The following is a 16,189-nucleotide window of genomic DNA, read 5'->3' on the forward strand; positions in this document are numbered from 1 at the left end:
ATTCCTTTGGTCTAGAATGTTCTTCTTTGGCACCTGTTCTGCATTCTCGTATCCCAAGCCAGGGAAACCGCAGCTCACCTCTAAGAGTTAGCCTCCTGTTAGACAGGAGTCCAGCTTTTCCCTGGGACTATACAAGCATCTATCACGATTCTATCATGACAACAACACTGCTTGTGTTTATCATGTGTTACTAAATTATAAATGTCTCAGGTGGTAAGATGGGTCCTAACCACTAGTGTCTTTGCTACCTACATCCAGTGCCCACACATGGCAGCTGCCGTTCACAAATGGAGTCTCTATCTCTTCTTACTCCCATTGCTATACGGTAGACAGCTTGTCAAAGTGTTCTGTTACTATGTCATCCAGCACATTTTAACCATTGTTCCTTCCTGTCTTCTTTAATTATATCAACTATAATTAAACTAAATTAATTATAACATGTGTAGGTTCTTACAAGGCCACCTATTTGCACCTGGGAGTTACAATGGGGACCCAGAGCTCTACAGAACTAGACCTGTGCACAGGCTTTGGGAACCTTTACCCCGAAATAACAGGCTACAGGGAGGCAACTGAACTCCACAAGACAACAGAAACAGACTCAAACTCTCCAATGAAAATGCATCTCCCAGACCTCAGAGTATAGGGATTAGTTGGCAACAGGGGGGAATTTCACTGAGGTAGTGAAACAGATTATTCTGAGTTCAGTGTGTTCCTGAAATTTTTCCTACTTACATCAGGACCACTTACAATACTATGCTTTCCCTGCCCCCACTTAACAAAAACTAGAGTCATATGGGAAAATGGAACCATGGTTGAGAAAAAGCTTCCTTAAGACTGGCCTCTAGGCAAGTCAGTGGGACATTGTCTTGATTAGCAACTGATATGGGAGAATGCAGTCCACTGTGAGCGGTGCCACTCCTAGACAATGGGTCCTGGGAGGTAAAGGAAAGGCCACAGAACATGAAGCAATGTTCCTCCACACCTCTGCTTCAGTTCCTGCCATCAGGTTCCTGCCCTAAGTTTGTACCTCGACCTTCATCAGTGATGAAGTGTGGCCTGGGAGCCGTAAGATGAGGTAAACCCTTTCCTCTCTAAGTTATTTTTAATTACGATGTTATGACAGCAATAGAAAGCAAAGTCAGACACACATAACTTTCATAAACCTGTGATGTGAGACGTCATGAAAAGCGCTCTAAACCCTGAGAGTCCTCTTTCCTGCCCGCTCTCAACCACGTGGCGCTACTCTCTGACACTAAACGCATGCATGTGATTAGATTCAAAGCAACCCGGAAATCATGCACAGAGTTCAGAGCCCCAGTACAAAATATCAAATGGGAAATACCTTACTCATAAATGTTTTATTTGTGTTTATATAAACAACAATAGCTTGGGCAGATTCGTTTTAAACGTTTCTAAGGCGAGGTGGGGTGTGGTTATGCGTCTGTTAACCACCATGGGAGGTAGAGGCAGGGGAATCGGGAGCTCACGTCCACTGTTAGTTACATAACATGTTTGAGGGCAACCCAAGCTACATGAGATTCTGTATTAAAAAAAAAAAGAATCAAGGTTACTAGAAAGAAGCTCAGTAGTTAAAAGCACTGGCTGTTCTTCCAGAGGACCTGGGTTCAGTTCTCACCACCCACATGGGGGCTTACAACTGTCTATAACTCAACTTCCAATATCCAATCCTTCTTCTGGCCCCCATGGTTCACGGACATACACACAGGCAAAACATCCATATCCATAAAATGAAAATAAATAAGTCATTTTTTAAATACTAAAATTTGAAAATAGGGCATGGAGTCACACAAAAGGCCACATGTTATACAACTGCACTTCTATAAAATGGCTAGAACACATAAGTGCACACATGAGGTAGACAAGTGTCCACCAGGGACTGGGGCAGGGGAAGACAGGAAGCCACTGCTACTGGTGTAGACTTCCTTCTGGCCACGATGCAAATGTTGTACAGTTAGATAATGACTGTGGTGACCACTTCTGAGAACATTCTGAGAAACACTGAAGTATACATTTCAAAGAAACAAATTCAACAGTATCTGAGGCATATCTCGATAAAGTTATTATTTAAAAACTTAATTTCAGCCGTTTACTTGTTTTTAAGTGGGGCTTTTATAAAATTTTCAATCATATGACATTTCTTCAGGACCTTCCTGGACTACCATTTGCAAAATCTACTGTCTTTTTTTCTATTTGTGTGCGTGTGATGTGTGTGTGCGTGTGTGCGTGTGTGCTTGCGTGTGTGTGTGGGGGGGTGTGCATGTGTGTGCATGTGCATGTGTGTGTGCGTGTGATGTGTGTGCATGTGTGTGTGCGCGTGCGTGTGTGTGTGTGTGTGTGTGATGTGTGCGTGCGTGTGTGCGTGTGATGTGTGTGTGCGTGTGTGTGTGTGTGTGTGTGTGTGATGTGTGTCTAAGTATGTAGGTCTGAAAACATTGCATCACCTTGGCATGCATGTGGAGGACAGAGGACCTCTCCCTTCTACTTTGTTTTTGACAGTCAAGCCCTTTGTTTGGCTTTGGCCAGTTAGGTGTGACAAACCAAAGCCTTCATGGTTGCATAGCAAGTGCTTTACCCTTAAGCCATTGCCCCAGACCCCGAACTTAGTGTCTTGAGGCAAATCGCATCTACTTGGACATGTTTGTAACACAGCGCCATGATTAACAATGCACATATAAGGCATATCTCTACCGCCCTCGTTCATAAACTCTTATAACCTGCATGAAGAACAGACTTGTCCACCCAGCCGTGATCCCCTCAAACTGATCTTTAACAAAAGAACTTATTTTCAACTCAAGTTCTACAACTCCATGGGTCTTCAAGGACCTACCACCTAGTCTTTCATTATGGGAAAGGATGAATGGAACAGCCTAGAAACAGCAAAATAAAACTGAGATGTCCTCACCTCAATGGCCTGGGGAACCAGACATTTGAGAGGGCCATGTGGCACACCTAACTGGCCAAAGGCATTGGATCCACATGACAGAACTTGACCATTTTCTGCAAAACATAAGCATTCGGATTACAAATCTAAGAAGGGAGATGTCTGTGACCAATGGGGAAGCAGCAGAGATTGTGTGCCCCAAAGCCTTCTGACCAATTCTCTTCTTTTATTCCTCCAGACTGAACGTTCCAAAGAGTATCTACCACACTGTGTCCTTAACGGTAGATCATCGGTGCAGAACACTTAGCCCAGGGCCTACTACTGGAGTGAGGGAATGGCAGAGAATACCTAACCCCCATTTCACATTTCCACACCACTTCCCAGGTTCCCATGGGACAAACTCTGTGCACTGTGATACTCTGGGCCTCTCTCCTTTCTGCCTTTCCCCATATAATCACCCGCAGAATCTGGGGAAAGGGATGGACATGTATGGCCTGGCATAGTACAGGTTTCCCCTGTAAGACAGACACCATCCCTGGGCTGGTGTCCTGGTTTCTATAAGGAAGCAGGTTAAGTAAGCAGCACCCTTCCATGGCTTCTGCTATTCCCCTGCCTCCAGGTTCCTGGCCTCCTTGAGTTCCTGTCCTGACTTCCCTCAGTGAAGAACAGTGATGTGGAAGCAGAGGCCAAGTAAACCCTTTCCTCCCCAAGTTGCTTTAGATCATAGTGTTTCATTGAAGCAATAGAAACCCTAACTAGGACACCTAGCACATTATCCATAACTCTAAATGTCACTCCTGACCACCTAGACCAGGCACACAGTTCTCATGAACTTTGGGGACTCAAAATGAGCACTTCAAAAGATCTAGTCCATCCCCAGTCTCTGACAAATGTATTCCAGCCTGGTTTCTTTTATAGTTAAAATTCTCCTTGTAACAGGCATCCTACAATTTTCCTACATGACTATAGAGAACACCTGTGGTTTTAAGGGTGGGATGTTTGGGTAGAGGTGTTTGATTTATCTCTTAAAGGCACAGAGGCTTTTATTTAATCAGGGTCCCCCACTGCCCTTTTTCACCCAAAGCTTTGGTGGAGATATTTACCCAAGAGTGAACTTACCTGTGAGCATGATGGTGAAGTCCCAGCCACAGGCCACCTGTCGGATGGGACAACCAAAGAGAGGCTTGCAGATGGTAAAACACAGAACTTCCTCTGTGTGACCAAGCCCCAACTGCCCATCTTTATTCAGGCCACAAACAAAAAGACCCCCTCCATCTGCAAAACAGAAAGCTCCCTGTTAGAGCACACAGGGAGAGTCACAACTGCCAAAGTAAAAAGAGTTACCATGAATTACTTGGAGCCACAGACAAAAGGCTTCTTGCCCATGTTAATGTTAATATTAATGTGTGCTAATATGTTCTGGAACCAAAGACATCAGGCCAAGGGTCTCAAATCTAACGTATAAATAGAAACTCTCAGCTCTGTAACCGGTGCCAAACAGTCACCAAACTGGAGCATCTACTATCACAAGAAAACCAACACCAACTCAATCCTTAGACTGTGCCAGGAGCTGTCCCAAGAGCTGAACATGCAAGCCCTTTCCTGATGTGTCTATACTTTGAAGGGTCCAGGGACGGCTTAATTTTAAATTATCTTAAGGTGATTTTAATGTAACAATAACTCATATATAATAGAAACTTGGGCATTGTTACTTTATATCGGTATAACTGTATAATTTTTATAATTTCTTTACAAAGGGAGGGAGGAGTCCATGAAGACATGAATACCAAAGCCCTGTAAAAGCCCTAATACAGCCCTGAAAATGCCTTGAGTTCATCTACTGATAGTATGCCCACGGGACAGGTGAAGAAAAAAATGAGTGTGCTGGTTAGTGTTCACTATCAAACTTGACACAACCTAGAATCCTCTGGAAGGAGCATCCTAGTAGGAAATGATCCAGAGCAGGGTGGTTTATGAGCATGTCTGTGGATTATCTTGACTATTAATTGAGATAGAGATGTCCCATCTGAACACAGGCACTACTATCTCACAGGCTGGGCCCTCCACTGAGTACAAACAGCAAGCGGGCAAAAATGCCTTTGTTTCTCTTTCTGCTCTCAACTGTGCAGGTGATGCTCCAAGTTCCTGCTTTGACTCCCTGCAATATTGCAAGGTGAGTAGAATATTCAGTCAAATAACTCTCTTCTCCCCCAGATGCTTTTGGTCAGGCATTTTATCACTGCAAGAGAAGTATAAGTAGAACACTGTGGTCCAGGGAGATTATTTGCCAAAGCTGTGGATCTAAGAAACAACAGAATGGGCATCTGAGTCCTGGGAGTTTGACACCACAGCTCCCGTTCTTAACCATCCTTCCCTAAGCTAAAGCATGCGTGGCACCCAGGCTCAGCATTCTCTGAACTAGGCACCAAACAGAAAATTAAGGACAAGGTAAGGTTCTTGATCACAAGGGATATTTCACCTACTTGCAGAGGCTTCAAAGTGAAATTTAAACAGGTTGCAACATGTCCACCAATTTACTTTATAACCTGAAGCCTTCCTCTCTGAGCCTTATTTACTCCTATGGGAGTAAGGAGAAAGATCTTTAAAGAACTCAGAAGTTCAAGCTCTGACAAGCTACAATCCCCTTAGTGGTTATTTGGCTCTTTCACAAAAATAAACACTGCTCTCTGAGAAATACAAAAGACAAATGGATGGCAAGGTAACATTCAAGGGGAAAACATCTCAATACAAAAGTGAATGGCTATCCATGTGTGAGGAGAATTACCTGTGACAACTACAGAATGCCCTCCTCCTCCTGTGACATTCTTGATATGCCCAGGTTTACAGAAGTCACTCAGTTGCTGGGGCAGAAACACATCTTCCTTATGTCCAAGGCCAAGTTGGCCGTAGCTGTTTGCACCCTAGGGATAAAATACAACAAGGATGAGAAGCCTCCAGCTGGCAGCATCCATCTTCTCTGTCAGTCTCCCTGCCCTGACACACCTCTCAGAGCCCATGGCATTTCAATACCCATTCTCAGGAGGCTGTCTTGGGCAATCTGTGTTGAAAAACCAGGCCCATCTGTGAGCATCATGATTTCAGAGGAGTTCTTGACATTCACAATCATGTGTCTTACCTTTCCCTTCAGGTATACAACCCTGTTCTAGTTTCTTTTGTGTTGCTGGGAGAAGGGACCAAAATTGATTTGGGGAAGGAAAGGGTTTGTTGTAGCTTACACTTCCAGGTCATAGTCCATCGATGAGAGAAGTCAGGGCGGGTACTCAAACAGAAATCATGAAGAACACTACCTGTGACTCTCTTTGGTTCACTCCATGAACTCTCTGATACAGCCCAGGGCCCATCAGCCTAGAGATAGTGCCACCCACAGTGGACTGGACCTTCCACAACAATCTATCAGTCAAGAAAATCTCTCACAGGCCAATATGATTAAGGCTTTCAATTGACATTTCTCTTCCTAGGTGAGTCCATGTTGTGTCACATGGACAATAAAAACCAACCAAGACTCAACTGCCTTTGGGAATCAGCCCAAGGATCCCCTCTGATAAAAGCTATTTATCTAGGAAAGCTAGGAAAAGGAAAGATTAAAGGTAAGGATGGAGTGAGGGGGGGGGGGGGAAGTAGCAGGAAACACTGGGATTTGCTTTGCCTCCCCACCCCCATCCTCACTAGGAAGGAGTGACTTTTCTGTATTCAATTAGCTAAGGATACAGCGTCCCTAAGCCTCATCATTCCATCCGTCCAGAGCAAAAGCTGGACAATGGTCTCTAAAGGGCCTTTCCAAGTATAGTATTTGACAGCTCCAAGATTCAGATCCCCCTGGAGGACTTACACTATCAAGTCCATACATGGTACAGGTATAGGGGTAGAGCAGAGCGATAAAAGTGCTTGCCTAGCATGTTCAAGTTCCTAGGTTCAATCCCTAGCACTGGAAGGAAAAAAGTCTCTAATCTGAAATCCTTACTGCTAGGTAACAGGTCCAGAAAAGAATTCAACATGTACACAAGTATATATCAGAAAGATGCTGTAAAGACAGAGGCCATTAAGTGAAACAGTAACATCTCAGTAACAAAAGGTACAAACACAATAGCAAACAGACACTGTAAAGAGCCTAATGCCCACCCACAAGGAGAATCATCTCAGAACTTCAGAAACTCTTACGTCTTCAAGTATCTACTCCCAAGCTGGTTCTTTTGGAGGTGAGGGATAGGAGGTGAGGGATAGAGCTATTTAAATACCAGGTTTTTGTGTGTGTGTGTGTGTGTGTGTGTGTGTGTGTGTGTGTGTGGTTTGTTTTTAAGGGCACATAAATGAGAACACTTGGCTTAGAACAACTACCAAGGGCTGGAGGGATGGCTCAGCGGTTAAGAGCACCGACTGCTCTTCCAGAAGTCCTGAGTTCAAATCCCAGCAACCACATGGTGGCTCACAACCATCTGTAATGGGGTCTGATGCTCTCTTCTGGTGTGTCTCATATACATAAAATAAATAAATAGATAAATAAATAAATAAATCTTTAAAAAAAGAAATTACCAAGGTATGAATGCAAAACACACCTTAACAAAATCACCCCACCTCTTGGGTATTTCCAGCCACCTTGAGCTGCAGGACTCCAAGATGAAGAATGAGCTTTGTGGGGAGCATAGGTCAAAAGGGTCTTCCGAACAATAAACAGATCTAAGTGTGTCTCTGCACACATGGCAGGCACCCTTAATCCTCAAAACTAAGGAGCATTCACATTCACTTTACAGATGAGGAAACTGAAGTCTGGGGAGGCAAGTAATGATCCGTAGTCACACAACTGGATGAGGAGTTAGAAATCCATTTCTTTCTTTAGATCTTACTGTGTCCTTAAGAAAACAGATATGTATGGGGAACTAAGTCACACAACTCTAGGCCAGCAATTCTCAAAACGTGGGTTGTGACCCCATTGGCAAACCTCTGCCTCCAAAAATATTACAATTCATAACCGAAACAAAATTACAGTTATGAGGTAGCAATAAAAATAATTTTATTGTTAGGAGTCACCAAGGTCACAGCATCAGGAAGGTTGAGAACCCTGGCTCCTGCCTATTGCTCACGCCCATAGCCTTATCCCCTTTCTCTTCTTCTTTGTGTCATTCTTTGGCACTACAGAGTGAATTGCTGGCTTCACTGATCTACCTCCTCTCCTAGAAAGTCACCACATGAAGGCAGGGACTTGGTCTTATAGTTATTCTCCTAACCCTAAAACTGCACTGGCAGACTGTGGAGGTCAAGCGTAAGTCTCTCCACCCTGGAACGCAACATTGTTTAATGCACTGTCCAATACCGCTGACCAATGCAACACTGTTGCACAGAGTGAACCAGAGCGTATAGGTTGGGGTTTCTATCTTCTCTGGCTACTCCATTACCAGGCTTGCAGGCTACTGAACACTTGAGAGCAAAGCTACAGCAAAGGCTACAGCAATCCCGGGTTCATGATATGTATCAATTTCTGTGCTGCAGTAAAGGGTCCTAAACCCAAGATAAAGCTGGGTAAAGGAAATTTTAATATACCCTATGACAACTGTATACCTTCCTTCTTTACAAAGGATTCAGACAGTGTGTACACACATACATACACACACACACACACACACACACACACATATCCACTTGGGAGAAGATGGAATGTATTCCTCCAAAATATCTACGTCAAAGCCCTAACCTCTGACATATCAGAATATGACTGACTGTATTTGGAGACACAACCTTTAAAGAGGTAATTAAGGTTAAATGATGAGACTACAGTCCAGTCTGTCTAGTCTCTTCCTAAGAACCACAGATGCCCGCACACAAAGAAACAGCCACCTGAGGCCCCAGAGAAACCAAAAGTGCCCACATCTTAATCTTGGACTTGCAACACTGAGAAAATACATTGCTATTGCTTAAGAACCCAGCCTGTGGTGTTTTGTCATGACAGTGGAGGCCAACTAATACATGCACCCTGATTACACAGCAGGAAGAACACCCCAGCAGAACTCCAAACACACTAGTAAAGTGAAGTTGAGTCCCGTTCTGTCTCTGTCCATTCAAGGCCACAGCTGAAAGGCTTTTTCTATCAGATGGTTTTCCTCTGTCCAAAAAGACAGCAGTCTCCCAGATGAAAAATGACAGTGACACATTCAGTTATTACCGCCCCCCCCCCCAATTCCCTGCTGAACCTAGCTCAAGCGCTACTTCAAGAAGTTGAGCCAGAGAGCCAGGCCAAGCCATGCTTTCCTTTCTGACAGCCTTACACTCAACAAGTGAAAGGTATATAGATAAATTCTAATTTTGGCAAAAACATAGGTGTTATGGCCTCCTCTATCACAAGAACTGAGAATAGCTATGTATTTCCCAAACATTAACAAATGGCTGTGCACATAGGTAGTCATTCATTCGTTTCATTCATTCATTCATTCTTTAGTCCACAAATATTTCCCTGGGGTCTACAAGATGCCAGGCACCAAGAGAGACAATGTGAACACCACTGGCTCAGTATTCACTCTCAGAACACCTCCGCTGTAGCCAAGGAGACTGCCGTTAAAAAATCATGCATTCCATTACAATTTTGGTATTTAATACTAAGAACAGTAACATCCAACATATGCTTGCTGTCACGCATTCCCCCACGCTCGTGAGTATAAAGCATCCTCTCCAGTCACACGGAAGGATGACCATAGGTCTCTCAAAGTGCAGTGTCAAACCTGCCCAGCCCAGACTTCCACGCCCCCAGAAAAGATCCGGTCACAGCCGAGTAACAGCAAATACGCAGGGTCTGCGCCTCACGCCGCCACACTCCACAGGCCTCACATCCACAGGAGGCTACCCAGGGTGATGGCGCTGGAAAGGAGCCTTCCATCCTCCAGGCAAAAGGAGGGTTAGATGACACAGGTGGCCCCACGAGCTCGGGGACCAAAGGATCTCTCTGCCAAGCCTCCACGCTGTCTTCCTAGACAGTCTGGCCGCCAAGGGCTTTCCCAGATGGGAAAGGGCTCTGCAGGCAGGGTCCTCCCGAAGTGCTTCAGTCCCACGGGTGCTCATCCCACGGCTAGCAGTAGGCCCCTCAGGCACTGCGAGGAGACCCTCCCTCCGCACCCTCTCCTCCTTGCCGCAGCCCAGGGTCCTCCAACCCAAGATCCTGGCTTGGGCGGCCACCTCCTAGCTCCCGGTCACCCACGCAGACGCCGGGAGCTCCCGGGTCTCCGCGCCCCTTAGTCTCTGCCCTATCCCGGGGGCGGAGCCACGTACCCAGGCGAAGAGCACGGCAGCGGCAGAGACAGCCTCGGAGGCGCAGGACTCCCGCGCCATGCACACGCTCCGCCGGCGCTTCCGGGAGGGCTGACGCGGGGCGGGGTCTCGGAGGCCAGGGGGCGGGGCGAGTCCGGGAGCTGGGCGCTGCCAGCGGGACGGAGGCGGGGTAAAGTTAGGGATTAGGCGAGGCCAGTGGGACTGGAGCAAGCTGTAGCTGGGTATGGTCCTGCCCTGGGGCGCAGGGACTCAACCAAAGCACTGTCAGACCGCACCTCGAGACCGCCAGGGAACACACTCGAAGAAGCCTTACTACACCCACACTCGTAATTCTGCACCATGTTCAATAATCCAGAAAGCTAGCCGCTTGCCCCACGCTGCCCAGAGCAGATGACCTGGCAGGGATACCACAGCACGGTGGGAAGGGACCTGAGCTAAACATAGGAAGGGTCCAGTCCTGGGTCTTTCCGAAGCTACCTTGGCCCGCTTCTCTGTGCATTTGGGTACGGTGTTAGCCTTCCACTGCGGAAACCCACTCCTGGCAGCACAGCGGGGGGCTGGCTATTGTCTGATGTGCCCTTGCATTCTCCCTACTCTCTGTAACCCCATACTATCTGCCCTAATTCTGATCACCAGCATGGATAGTTCCTCGTCCAAGATAGATTTTCATATAATACAGCTTTTTGTCAACGTTGTCATAATGTTGGTGGGAGTTAAATAGTACAATGTACCAGTGCACACGGGGGGAGGGGGGGATTGGAATTTGGAATCTGGAAGGAGAATAAAAGATCATGTCCCATTTAAGCGATGATCTGCATTCGTAGCCCTGGACGGGTCTCAGGGCCTCATCACTCTGTCCTCCTAGGCCCTCACATTGAAAAGTGTCTCGGGGAAGCTACTGCCTAGGTCTCACCTGTTCATGCTACTGACATTTACTGCCTGCTGTATCTTGTGAGGGCAGCCTCCCTAGTCTTTTCTCCTCCAGACTGTGGTTTCTTGAAAAGATGGGTGGTGGTGCTTAGAAAGATAGAGACAAGCCAGGCAACGCTGCTCTTACTCTGGAAGCCATGAGAGAGCCCATGTGCGGTTCACCAGTTCACTGTTGCCATTTTGACCATTTCTTTCAAGCCTGTTGCGAAAGGAAGTCACAACAGGGTGTAATAGGAAGGCATCTCACCAGCAGTTCCCAAAGCAATAAATGCCAATAACTTGCACATTGTAAGGTAAGATAGATTCGTATGGGTCTTTGCATGCTGTCACAGTCTCTGTGTTTTCCAGACAAAATCCCGGCACTGAGGATGAAAAGAGGACACAAAGGCCCATCCCTGACGGAGAAGGTATTTGTGATTGATACTTCATGGAGAAAAGAAAACCAGTTTTCTCCCATGTAACAAACTGGGCATATCAATAACCCTCCTGGGTAGGTCTCATGCTCAAGAGTAGCTGACCAACACAAAACAGGCTCCATGTTTCACGTGTGCTTTTTATTGTCCTTGTTATGGTTTGGTGGTTTTTGTCTCTTTGGGGTTTGTTTCAATTTTTCTTGTTGGAGGTGTTGAAAGAGAACATGAGGAAGGTGCAGAAGACCCAGGAGGACTTAGGGGAAGGGAAAAATATAATAAAAATATATTGTATAATTTTAATAATGTTTAAATATAATAAAAAATAAAGTAAGGTAGGAGAAGCCAAACCAGAACCTGTAATGCAGGTATCTAGAAATCTGGGTGGGTTCCTGCCTAAAAGACAAGAGATGCTGAAAGGGATCCTGATAGGATATTTAATTCATCACTATTATATCAGTGTGACAGTGTGATGTGAATCCCACCCACCTCTAGCCCAAGGAAAGATGCTGCAGGAGGACCAGGAAATCGTTCAGACTGGAGGTTTTCTCGTGATATAATAGCTAACCACCAGACAGGGCTGATATCTGGTCAGAGAGAGCTGGAGACTATGGGAGTTCTGAGAAAGTCAGCATAAGCAAATTGGCAGAGTCTTAGACACTGTTGGAGAGAATCTATAGTGATCAAATGACACCCATGGGACAGTTGGTCACCAGATTCCCAGAGACTGATGGAGATGAAATCCGTAGCCCAGTCAGAGAAAGACACCATTATCAAGAGATGCTGAGGCCTTGTTAACCACCCAAAAGACCGTGAACTGGTACTATGAACAAGAGCAGGAAAGGCTGGTACCAACTCACAACACTCAGTCTAAGGGGAAACTTTCCTGCTTCTTCTAGCTCCCTGCATCCTGTCACCGCAGGTCCTCAAAGAGACCAAGCACTACAGTCCTATTCATCTCCCAGCGAATGGGAGAAGGGTGTGAGGAAATAAAGGAACTAATGAACTCTAGCCTCAGTCCTAGAAGAGGAAGATGGCCCTGATCTTAAAGTTTGAGGTTTCTATTACTTAGTACAAAACTTCTTTTTGTGGTACTTCCCATGGAACCCAAGGCATTATACAGGAGAGAATTCTAACACTGAACTACATCCCTAACCAAAGATGGAACCTTTAAAATAAAGGGGTAGGTTCCCCGAGGTTTCACTGAAGGTGCAAAGAAGAGCCACTTACAGTGTTACCAGTTTTATTTATTAGAATTTGAGAGGTGGGGTGGTTTAAATGGAAAATGTCCCCATAGAGTATGTTTGAACACTCGGTCTCCACTTGGTGGCACCATTGGGGGAAGCCACGGAGTTGACAGAATCAAGGTGCACCATCCAAAGCCAGGCTCTGCTTCTGACAGAAAGATTACCAAGCCGCTGACCAATTCTCTCAACTAGAAAAGCTGTCAGAAATCATTTTTCATTTTAACTTTTTATAGATTCTTTGTGAGTTTCACATTATGTGCCTGAATCACACTCGTCTCCATCCCTCTGTATCCTCCCTCTGCCCTTGCAACCTCCCCCAAAAAGAAAAGAAACAAAAATACAAAACAAAATTTACAAAAATAAAAAATAAACAAAACAAAGCGTATTCTCATCATGAAAGCTGTAGTGTGTCACAGTGTGTCCCACAGTACACTGATTTTCCATTTTTCTTTACTTCAGATGTGCATTGCAATGAGTTATGGGTCTAGTTTGAGGCCTCTGGCTTCTGCTACACTATCGATACTGTATTCTCACCAGGACTCCTCTCAGATACCCTGTTGTTACTCTGGGTGGGGATCCTGCAGCTTTGAATCTGTAGAGCCAGCCCTTCACATGCTCCAGCAGTTCACAGATGGGGTAGATGATGGCCCGAGCCAACTCAAAGCCCTGGAGCTGGGCCTTTGTGGTAGCTGAGTCGGTCAGCCTGCCAGCTCTCCCACACCCACACCACCAGGACGAGCTCTCTAGCACTGCCCCGGCTAGCTCACACAAGGCTGCAGAGGGCAAGGGGTAATGTCAGCTCTCCAGCTATCATGACCCCAAGACCAGCTCTCCCAACTGAACCAGGTGGCAAGGGGCAAGGACGTGAAGTGCATCACCCCATGACCATAGCCTATGAGTGTCAGGGGCATCTTCTCCATGCTCACCCTAGGGCCCCTTTACCCACAGCCCTGCCACCAGGGCCAGTTCTATTCTGCTGCCTAGATGAGGTGCAGCCCCATTCTCCCGAGTTCTGCAGCCAGTGAGGGTCAGGGCCAGGTCTCAGAAAAGAGTTTTTACATATATTTCAAGTCATTGGAGAGCTTTCAAAGCAACAGAAACTCAAGGGGCTGTGACAAGAAGACAAAAAATGATACCAGGCCCTCTTTCTTTCCTTGAAGCACCTGCTCATTAGCCGGCAACACCTAGGAGGCTAAGAATCTGGATTGAGAGCAGCTGTTGTGACACTGAGCATTGATTTTACAGTACAGAGGAGATTGAATTATGGACAGAAGCAGAAGCCAAGTCCCCTGATGGACACGTAGGTGGGATCCCTAAAGGGCTACACGTTGACAACAGCGGTGAGCTGGAAGTAGACCAGCCTCACCAAGCTGAAGCTTGGCTTCTCATTGGCTCCATCCCCACCTGGACCAAGAAGATCTTCCCATGCCATAATAAGCACTCTGCCTGCAGGACACAGCAGTCCTTCTCTCTGGAGGAAGACAGAGTCATCCAGAAGCTGTGGGGGAGTTCTACTTAAAACAGTCGTCATTAATGCTTCTTTTACATATAGAAATTAAGATATTGGAGTTCAGAAGAGGGCATCAGAACTCCTGGAGCCAGAGTTAGAGGCAGATGTGGGTGCTGTGACTCAAACGCTGGTCCTCTGCAGGAGAAGTGAGTACAGTTAACTGATGAACTGTCTCTTCAGCCCCATGAATCTGCTTCTTACAGAGCCTTCTCATGACATAATTTTCTCCAGTAACAGCGCAGGAGAGGAAGCTCATGGTCAGGTGGGGAACACGAGAGGGGAAACCTTCCCAAGAGGTAGTGATGGTGGCCAGGTGTGCTCGGCTTAATGGAGCTCATAACCACACACTTTAAAGAAGCAAAGTGACGTGTAGTTTTTATTTTATATTTTATGTTGTTTTAATGTTTTAAAGAGGTATGCAAAGTAATGGGGTCCATTGTGGCATTTTCATATTTTGTCCTCCCCGGTGGCTGATTCTTTGTACCAACCATCACCATTGCTAGGGTCTCTAAACTAGCAACATTGTGAACAGAAAAATGAAACTGTTTTTAATGTGTGTTTGACAAAAAAAAAAAAAAAAAACAATGGGGGGGTGGGGGGTGCAAAAAATGGCTCAGCAGATAAAGGGGCTTGTGGCCAAGCCTGACAACTGGAGTTTGATTCCTGGGGCCCACACACATAAAATAAAAGTTTTAAATGTGCTTCCAGTCAGAATGGCTAAAGTCAAAAATTCAGATGACGGCAGATGCTGGCAAGGATGTGGAGAAAGAGGAACATTCCTCCATTGCTGGTGGGATTGCAAGCTGGTACAACCACTCTGGAAATCAGTCTGATGGTTCCTCAGAATATTGGACATAGCATTACCTGAGGATCCAGCTATACCACTCCTGGGCATATACCCAGAAGATGCTCCAACATATAACCAGGACATATGCTCAACTATGTTCATAGCAGCCTTATTTATAATAGCCAGAAGGTGGAAAGAACCCAGATGTCCTTCAGCAGAGGAATAGATACAGAAAATGTGGTACATTTACACAATGGAGTATTGCTCAGCTATTAAAAACAATGAATTCGTGAAATTCTTAGGCAAATGGATGGAACTAGAAAATATCATCCTGAGTGAGGTAACCCAATCACAAAAGAACATACATGCTATTCACTCACTGATAATTGGATATTAGCCCAAAAGCTCACAATACCCAAGATACAACTCACAGACCACATGAAATTCATGAAGAAGGAAGACCAAAGTGTGGATACTTCAGTCCTTCTTAGGAGTAACAAAATACTCATGGGAGCAAATATGGAGACAAAGAGTGGGACAGAAACTGAAGGAGGGGCCATTAAGAGACTGCTCCACCTGGGTATCCATCACTTGTGCATTCACCAAAGGTAGACACTGATGTGGATGCCAGGAAGTGTTTGCTGACAGGAGCCTGATATAGCTGTGTCCTTAGAGGTCTGCCAGAGTCTGACATATTCAGAGGCAGATGCTCACAGCTAGCCATTGAACTGATCATGGGGTTCCCAATGGAGGAGTTAGAGAGAAGACTGTAGGAGCTGAAAGGGTTTGCAGCCCCATGGGGAGAGCAACAATACCAACCAACCAGAGCCCCCAGGGCCTAAACCACCAGCCTGGGAGCACAAAGGGAGGGACCTGTGGCTCCAGCTGTATATGTAGGGGAGGATGGCCTTGTTGGGCATAGGTAGGAGAGGAAATCCTTGGTCCCGTGTAGGCTGGATACCACAGTGTGGGGGAATTCAAGGATGGGGAGGTGGGAATGGGTAGGTAGGTGGGGGCACATCCTCATAGAAGCAGGAGGAGTGGGGATGGGATAAGGGGTTACTAGGGGGAAAATGGGGAAAGGGGATAACATCTGAAATGTAAATAAAATATCCAATAAAAAAAAACTTG

General features: G+C 45.9%; 1 protein-coding gene across 5 annotated transcripts in view; it reads right to left on the reverse strand.

Annotated features, from left to right (window-relative positions):
- Positions 1-10,263, reverse strand: part of Sergef (secretion regulating guanine nucleotide exchange factor) — a 198,151-nt gene extending 187,888 nt beyond the window's left edge. For 4 of the 5 annotated variants that reach the window (XM_028788869.1, XM_028788871.1, XM_028788873.1 and 1 more), the window contains exons 1-4: positions 10,175-10,244; positions 5,688-5,823; positions 4,022-4,177; positions 2,924-3,018 (exon numbers count right to left, since the gene is read on the reverse strand). In XM_028788869.1, coding sequence (XP_028644702.1) covers positions 2,924-3,018; positions 4,022-4,177; positions 5,688-5,823; positions 10,175-10,234 — 447 coding nt within the window. In that variant the 5' untranslated portion in view covers positions 10,235-10,244. Of the gene's footprint in view, positions 1-2,923; positions 3,019-4,021; positions 4,178-5,687; positions 5,824-10,174 lie in introns of all 5 variants that reach the window. The other variant, XM_028788868.1, reaches the window with a different exon arrangement.
- Positions 10,264-16,189: the final 5,926 nt, after the last annotated feature.

Source organism: Grammomys surdaster, unplaced genomic scaffold (assembly GCF_004785775.1).
Source record: "Grammomys surdaster isolate TR1022 unplaced genomic scaffold, NIH_TR_1.0 125769, whole genome shotgun sequence".
Taxonomy (NCBI): domain Eukaryota; kingdom Metazoa; phylum Chordata; class Mammalia; order Rodentia; family Muridae; genus Grammomys; species Grammomys surdaster.